Genomic DNA, 8,152 nt, shown 5'->3' with positions numbered 1-8,152 from the left:
TCAAGTGGTTGTTAAACAAATCCAGATATACCTGGAAAGAATAAGAGAAGGTAAAAGAAAAACAAAGTTTCCCAGAATATTTGTTTCTTTAAAAAGCAGTGTACTATGTGCATGACAACTTCACCTTTCTTTGGATGAGGCTAATTCTTGGGCACATACATACCCTTAAATTCTTCAGTCTCATCTGCAGAGATCTTGAAGAGATCTCTTGAAAAGAGTGAAGACAAAGCCAACTACAGGGCAGTCTGAGGCCATCCTCCAGAGAACAGGGTAACAGAAATCTGCTAAAGGAAGTCAGAGTCCTTGGTCCATGGTAGATTTGGCAACACGGGGTGGTGAATCACAAAAAGTACCCCAAAGTATACAAGGGCAACTCTAACTTGCAGCTTCACTTTAGTGTTAGTGAAGGAAGAGGAAGAGGGAAGATGTTAATTTAAAATCCAGAAATAAGCTTAATTATGCCATCTGAGTTAATTTCTGTGCTTTGGGAAGAAAACCACTTTATTCTAAAATGGCACAGTTCCCACTTGACCTTTTGTGTGTCAGCATTGGTCAGGATTAAATATACTTTTTAAACATATCTGTACTATTTAACTAGAATTCCTCTGAAGGGCAAACAGACTTCCTTATCTTATATCCACCTTTTGGATTTAACTTTTACAGCTCTGTGGCTGCACCCATCTTAAAAATCGGAGTCATAATCAAAAATAATAAAATACATTTAACTTTTTCACATCAAGCTTGAAAAGCGTGCTTTTTAAGTAATTCGGGTTTGAGATGACATTTTATTCAAGATTTTGAATAGATTTCCTCCAGATAGACTGTAGCATTTGCAAAATATGGATAAATAAAGGGGAGGCTTTCACCACACCTTGTACTCTTTTTCACCAATGAAAAGAAATAAAATAATAGCTGAAATGTTCCTTAGTAACACAAAGGAGTGAAACAGTAAATCATAAATAAGAAGAAGAACAACATAGACTAATAAGCTGAGCATGCAGAGTATCCCACATCATTATTAATTAATATATTTCTTAAATGCTACAAAAATGTTATTAGAATTAATTAGTAAAATGACTTGCAACTTCATTTTATTATCAAATTGCTGTTTTAGTTCTCATTATCTCATATAATTTTCAAAGTATGAATTACCTTCTAAACTGTAGCATTCCTGAGTAGAATTGTTTGATGTTTCTATGTCTCTCATAAATAAAACATTATCATTAATTGCTCTCATTAACAGGAAAAGCAGCCAACATTGCTGACTTATGCATCACTCCCAAGGAGCTGCAGGATCGGCTGGGGGAGTGTGGACAGTACTGTCCCGTCAGCCTTGCAGAGAAAGGTGAACTGGTTGACTGCTCTGTGAGTTCCTCGCTGGAGTTTGCTGCAGAATTTCAAGGGCACTATTACAAAATGGCTTCACAGGAAGAACTGGAAGTAGGTGTTAAAAAGCAGGTCAAAAAGGACGGGATTATGGGAAGAGGGCACATTGTTGCTTAGATTCTTTGATTCCATACAGAAATAGGTAATATGCAACTTGAATTAGACCACTGTTGTTAGCATTCAGGCTTTTGTTCTGCAAGCTTCTGCTGTCAAACATCTCGGCAGACAAAATGCAGCACAGACACCATTAAACTAAAGCTCATCTAACAAATTGTCACAGATCAAACATTAGTTTGAAAACAATAACTTTCTCCTTTCTCCATCTGTTTTGGGGGACTGGGTTAGAAAGTGGCTTATGACAGCAGTGGATAGTGATGGATGGTGGGTGGATAGTGACTATTTCAACTGAGAGTAGGTTGAAAAAGAAATTACCCAAGAGCAGCAGCAGTGCCAACACATTGTTGCATTGTACAAAAACCAGGCCTCTAAATTGTGTGAACCAGTCCTCTGGAGTCTGACTAACAGTCCTACAGTGCTTCTTTCATGATAAAAATATCTCTTTTTCTACAGAAATTCTTGAGCAGACCAGAGGTTTATGTGTCATCACTAGCATCTCACCCTCTCCCACCCCCACATATGCTACCAAAGAAACTGACTGTGGCAGAAGTGAAGGCCTTATTCCCTGTAAAGGCTGAAATGCAGGGATACTGCCCAGTCACTTACCTAGATGGAAAACAGAGGTATGTCACTAGAGTTTTCATAATCTGAATTACAGACTATGTGTCCTATATTAATACATTAATGAGGAAACATTTTCGAAGTACTTTTTAGTAGTGTTTAGGGTTTGGACAGGAAAAGCAATTACAGTTCTCTGTATTGTGCCTGTGGCTTTGGAAATCAATATAAAATCACCTTTTAGTACTTCCATGGCTACAGGTTATACAAGGATCTGTGTTGGTTTGGTGTCTTTCATGATGAATATGGACAGATATAGTTTGAATTCTCTATCATAAGACTTTAAAGGTTCAAAGAAATCTCATAAATCCCTAGTAGCTGCAAAACTAGCTATTATGATTTTTGTAGAAGATCCATAAAGCTCCACCATAAAGTCATACAGATTTCCTCAGTGTGCAAGAATTTCTCATCAGAGGGGAACCATAATAGCCAATTCTATGTTATCCTTTCTTAATCTCCTGAACAACTATGATTGGCATTTTAAATGGAGGTCTAAAGAAGCACTGTAGAAGTTCCTTAATAAGCAGATTTTGAGGCAGAGATTCTATCAGATTTTGAACCTTGTACTGTCAATCATGTAGTGGAAACTTGGATGATCCAACTGCTATTTTTTTGTAGTTGCCACACTTGTTAAATTACCAGAAGCCTGCCAGTAGCTCATGAATTTACACCACACAAACTATGTTTTATGTTTTCTGTGAATGAATAATTCTTGCTCCATCTCTTCAGATATGAAGCTTTGGTGCCTGGCAACATTGAGTATGCAGCCAAATACCAAGATAAGGTATATATTTTTGAAAGTGAAGAAAAACTTCAGAAGTTTATGAGGTGAATACACTAACTGCATTTTAATCTTTAATCATGTCACTGTTTATACATCTTAAAAGTGCTTACTGCTTACTTTTTATCTGGTTAGATTACCAGAGAAGTACTGGAATCTGAAGCTTCCCCATAAACTCCCTCCAAAACAAGAGCCAATGCTACTAACTACACTTCCTTTGGCTGGATACCTTGAACAGGCCAGTTTTTGCTTTTCTATTTTAAAATACGATTTTGTGACATATAGCATATCCCACTCAGCTTTTTAAATTTTTAATGCATTTGAGTCTTATGTTTATTAATGGAATTATATTAAATTGAAAATTTTGTAGTTACAATTGAGAGAAATTTTTTAAAAGCCTTAAAATAATAAGATATTTGTAGCTTTAATGGAAAAAATACAAGACTGTAAGGGGGGATAATAAGCTGCAGTATTATATGATAGATTTTCTGACTTAGTTGTTTATCATATCTTGTAAGAGTACATTTTGGTTGGATTTTTAACACCAGCAGAGACACAAGCTTACCTGGAAAAATTTAGGAGTAGTTTGTAACACTTTGACACATGAAAAAATAAAAAAATTATTCATGGTCACAGCCCTCCTATTTTATGCTAATTTGTTCTCTTCTACTATTCACCAGCTTAGGTATCATCCTGTATTGTTAGATCTTCGTTACAACAGGATAAGGCATTGTTCCAGATTTCTGTAATGGTCTTTTAAACCTGTTTTATTTCTTTAGGGAGTAGCAACTTCTCTAATAAAAGCTCTCCATGAAGTCGGCAGCCTTAAGCCAAAGTATCCATTCCTAAGTGTGAAAGAAACTGCTCTGCTTTTTGTCTCCTTCCACTTAAAAGGTAATGTATAAAATAGCATGCTGTAAAAATAACTACAGAAATGATGTAAGTCCTCTGATACAATATAGATAGCCAACTGGTGTTCATCTTTGCTATTTCTTAGAATTTCTATTTGGGTTTTTTTCAGCTGGAGATATCAGTTGCAGATAATAGCCTTTAATAGTTTGCAATCAGTTTAACTAGTGCCAGCTTTCTCAATTTCAATATCCTTGTTTGCAGCTTTGCTATAGCTTTGGGCTGGTTTCCAGTACTGCTGGAGATTTCGGGAGCAAGACTGCCATTTCTTTCAACCCACCAGTTTTGTCTTTTATAAACCAACGTCTTCACTGGGTGAATTTCACCTGGCCTTTCATATTTTACATTTTTACTTATTCTTTTAGATAATACCAATCTTAATTTTTTTTTTTAAGTTCTTCACATCCTGTGTTTCCTCATGTAATTACCAGAGCCCTCCAGAATTTTCTTGAACTATCACAGATTTTTTTGCTAGCATAGCTTTGTTAAGGAAGACTGTTGAACAGGGCAGGCACATAGTAAGCCCCTGTATAAATGTACAGTTCCTAAGCCACCAAACTGCTTTTATACTGTAGTTTGCTTCATTCACAAAGGCTGTTTTCATTCTATTGTTAGCACAGCTTTGGTAACATAAGGATGCCCATGCTAAGAGTGTTTTGCTCATATATTGCAACATTAAATCACTATTAGCAGTGGATGATGAACCAGAAAGGTTATGCAAGTGAAGAAATCTCTTCTCCTCATGCAGCCCCAAACAGTTCGACCATAGGAATCCAGGAAAACAAGTTATCTTCTTCTAGCACTGGGTAGGACTGCTTCCAGCTTTAAGATACAGCATTCCTGTGCACTGACAAATCACTTGAACGTGAGGAAGAACTCTTTTCATGTGACCAAGCACTGGAACACATTGCCCAGAGAAGCTGTGCAGTCTTCATCACTGGAAATATTCTGGACACAATCCTGTGCCCTCTGCTCTGGGATGACCCTGCTTGAGCAGGGAGGTTTGACCAGACGACCCACTGTGGTCCCCTACCAGCCTGACCCATCCTGTGATTCTGTGATTTGCTGCAAATACAGCATTATTTATTACTGTGCATCTCTTCAGAGTAGTCACGCTATTCTTGATCAAAAAATTTGATCGAAGTGCTTCATGTTGTAGTCCCGTGGAAATTTATTTAATCCTATTTCTGTGTGAAGTTAAACCTTCTCATCTTCAATTTACATCATTCTCTAATCTCATATTTAAATAGGGGAGAAGAAGCAGTGGTTTAGTTCCTCCTTCAGCTTTTCTCACAACACTGGATTGCTTTCAGTATCTGAGAAGATACAGGTGATCAAGCATAAATGCAGAGGGGTTTGTTCCTGGAAAGAGACTAGTAAACCGTACATCACTAGAGTGACTGAGTGTCCTTCACGCTAGACTCCTGTAAGAGCTCTGTATACCACTATGCTTGAAAAATCTCTCAGAACTGTTAAATGTAACTGTCTACAGTTTAAAGCTAGTGGGCTGAAGTGTCTCATAGCATAGTTCTTCATGCTGTCCAGTTTTTTTTAATGAGATATAAAATACTGTCCATAGGGGGAAAAAAATGGTTATGATTTGGCTCAGTCCTTCCCCTTTGCCTCAGGGTAGGAATTAAAATAATAAACTGTACTCTGAGGACTCGCACTCAATACTTATGTATGCCAAAATAGGGCTTAGGGCAGAGAGAAACCAACCTTCCTCCTCCAAACTACTGGTCAGCTCTTCACAGAATCATGGAATCACAGAATAAGCTGTGTTGGAAGGGACCCACAAGGATCAAGTCCAATTCCTGGCCCTGCACAGGACCATCCCCAAGAATCACCATGTCCTGGAGGGCATTTGTCCAAACGCTTCTTGAACTCTGTCAGGCTTGGTGCTGTGACCACTTCCCTGGGGGGCCTGTGCCAGTACCCAACCACTGTGGGCACTCAACCCAGTGAAGAACCTTTTCCTGATATCCAACCTAACCCTCCCCTGACACAACTTCAGGTCATTCCCTCACGTCCTGTCACTGGTCTCCACAGGGAAGAGATCAGTGCCTGCCCCTCTTCTTCCCCTGAGGAGGGCATTGAAGACTGCAGTGAGGTCTCATCTCAGTTTCTTACAGGCTGAACAGACCAAGTGCCCTCAGCTGCTCCTCGTATGGCTTCCCCTCAAGGGCCTTCACCTTTGGACACTCTCCAATAGCTTAATGTCTTTCTTACATTGTGGCACCCCAGACTGCCCCCAGCACTGGAGGTGAGGCCGCCCAGTGCAGAGCAGAGCAGGACAATCCCCTCCCTTGCCTGGCTGGCGATGCTGTGCCTGATGCCCCCAGGACATTGTTGGCCCTCCTGGCTGCCAGGGCACTGCTGACTCATGTTCAACTTGCCATTGACCAGGAGCCCCAGGTCCCTTTCCACAGCACTGCATTCCAGCCTCTCATTCCCCAGTCTGTCCATACATCCAGCATTGTCCCATCCTGGATGCAGAATCCAGTACTTTCCCTTGTTGAATCTGACATGGTTGGTGATTGCCCAGTCCTCTAACTTGCCAAGGTCTCTCTGCAGGGCCTCCCAGCCCTCAAGGGAGTCAACAGCTCCTCCCAGTTTTGTATCATCTGTGACCTTGCTGAGTTTCCCTTCCAGTCTTACATCCAAGTCATTTATGAAGATGTTCAAGAGCACAGGACTGAGAATGGAGCCCTGTGGGAACCCCATCAGTAACAGGTCACCAGTCTGATGTCACCACATTCCCTGTAAGCCTTTGTGTCTGACTGGTGAGCCAGTTGCTCTCCCATGTGTTTATCCAGCTCTGTGCCTGACATTTTGTCCAGAAGGATCCTGTGAAAGAGTTTGAAAGCTTTACTGAAATTCAAAAAGATAACATCAACTCACTTCCCTTGGTCAACTAGGTGGGTTATTTCCTTGTCATACAAGGAAGTCAGGTTTGATAAGCAGGACTTTCCTCTCATGAAGCCATGTTGGTCACAGTCCTGCTTATCAAACCTGACTTCCTTGTATGACATATGCCCTTGTATGGGCAAAGCATTTAGGTCATGGAACAGCCGTGCCAAGGACACAGCAGCCCAGTGCCAGCCATGCCAGGCCTGGGCTATCCTCAGGCTGTGCCACTTCAGGTTGTGTGCCACACTGCCTAAATTTGTCACTGCCTGGAGTTTCACCAGCATCTCACAGTCTGAGAAATGGGAAGTTGACAGCAGCTGAGTATGTTGTTGTGTCTTCTTTTACAAAAGCCCGATCTTTCTGATTATGACTCTTCTGGAGTCAGAAAGTTTCTGAAATACCAGACTTTATCTTTTTGGCTTGGCACCAACAGGTAAGGTGTTTTATCTGTACCACAGGTAATGCTAACAGGGGTAGACTTGGTCCCTTTGAAAATTTCTGTAATGTAATTCCACAAAGTTTACAGGGGACACTAACATGCTGCTTAACTTCTTGCAGCACACAACCCCCGGAGCTCAGAGCCAGTGCGGCAGATGTACAGGAAGAAGCTGTTGCAGTTCATGGAGCACTGCCAACTCATCCCTTACCTGGGGACTGCCATGATGGGCCCCTATAAGGACCCAAGAGATCGGCCTCTTGGCCTTGATGACAGACTGCAGGTTTTTCTTTCCCTGAAAGGTACCCACCCCACTTTTGTATGAACCCTGTATTTCCACTGATTAACACGTGGAGTGTTGCCTTCAGGCACCAGCATGGCTGCAATGTGGTCCGTGAACATCACACTTTCTCAGGCCAGTTTTTTAACCATGAAATCTTAGAAATAAAATATTTTGTCTGAATTTGAGAGATACAAAGCTACTAGAGAGCGTCCAAAGGAAGGCTGTGACGAGAGTGAAGGGCCTTGAGGGAAAGCTGTGTAAGGAGCGGCTAAGGTCACTTGGTCTGTTCAGCCTGGAAGAAACTGAGAGGAAACCTCATTGCAGTCTTCAATTCCTCGTGAGGGGAAGAGGAGGGGCAGACACTGATGTCTTCCCTGTGGAGACCAGTGACAGGACCCAAGGGAATGCCCTGAAGTTGTGTCAGGGGAGGATTAGTTTAGGAAAAGGTTCCTCACCCAGAGGGTGGTTGGGCACTAGAACAGGCTCTCCAGGGAAGTGGTCACAGCACCAGCCTGAGAGAGTTAAGAGAAGCGTTTGGCAACATGGTGTGATTTTGGGAGCTGTCCTGGGGAGGCCGGGGGCTAGAAAGGGATCCCTTCCAGCCCAGGACGTTCTGTGATTCCGCGGCTCCCAGTCCCGCCCGTGTGGCGCTCATTGCGGCAGCGCAGGCGCGGCGCGAGCCCCCGCCCGGAAGTGCAGCGGCGGCGTAGCG

The 8,152-nt window shown here is 41.8% G+C and overlaps 2 protein-coding genes across 4 annotated transcripts in view; both read left to right on the top strand.

Annotated features, from left to right (window-relative positions):
- Positions 1 to 1,359, top strand: part of AK9 (adenylate kinase 9) — a 53,456-nt gene extending 52,097 nt beyond the window's left edge. For 2 of the 3 annotated variants that reach the window (XM_017739660.1, XM_017739658.1), the window contains 2 exons: positions 1 to 50; positions 1,244 to 1,331. In XM_017739660.1, the coding sequence (XP_017595149.1) occupies positions 1 to 44 (44 nt within the window). In that variant the 3' untranslated portion in view covers positions 45 to 50; positions 1,244 to 1,331. Of the gene's footprint in view, positions 51 to 1,243 lie in introns of all 3 variants that reach the window. The other variant, XM_017739659.1, reaches the window with a different exon arrangement.
- Positions 1,360 to 3,710: 2,351 nt separating this feature from the next.
- The window catches only part of ZBTB24 (zinc finger and BTB domain containing 24), a 15,527-nt gene continuing 11,085 nt past the window's right edge, over positions 3,711 to 8,152 (top strand). Inside the window, exon 1 of the mRNA XM_008637762.2 lies at positions 3,711 to 3,796. The gene's annotated coding sequence lies outside the window, so the exon portion shown is untranslated. The remainder of the gene's footprint in view (positions 3,797 to 8,152) is intronic.

Source organism: Corvus brachyrhynchos, unplaced genomic scaffold, assembly GCF_000691975.1.
Source record: "Corvus brachyrhynchos isolate BGI_N302 unplaced genomic scaffold, ASM69197v1 scaffold14, whole genome shotgun sequence".
Classification (NCBI taxonomy): Eukaryota; Metazoa; Chordata; class Aves; order Passeriformes; family Corvidae; genus Corvus; species Corvus brachyrhynchos.
The sequence above is the reverse complement of the archived record's forward strand: the minus strand, read 5'-3'. Positions and strand labels throughout refer to the sequence as shown.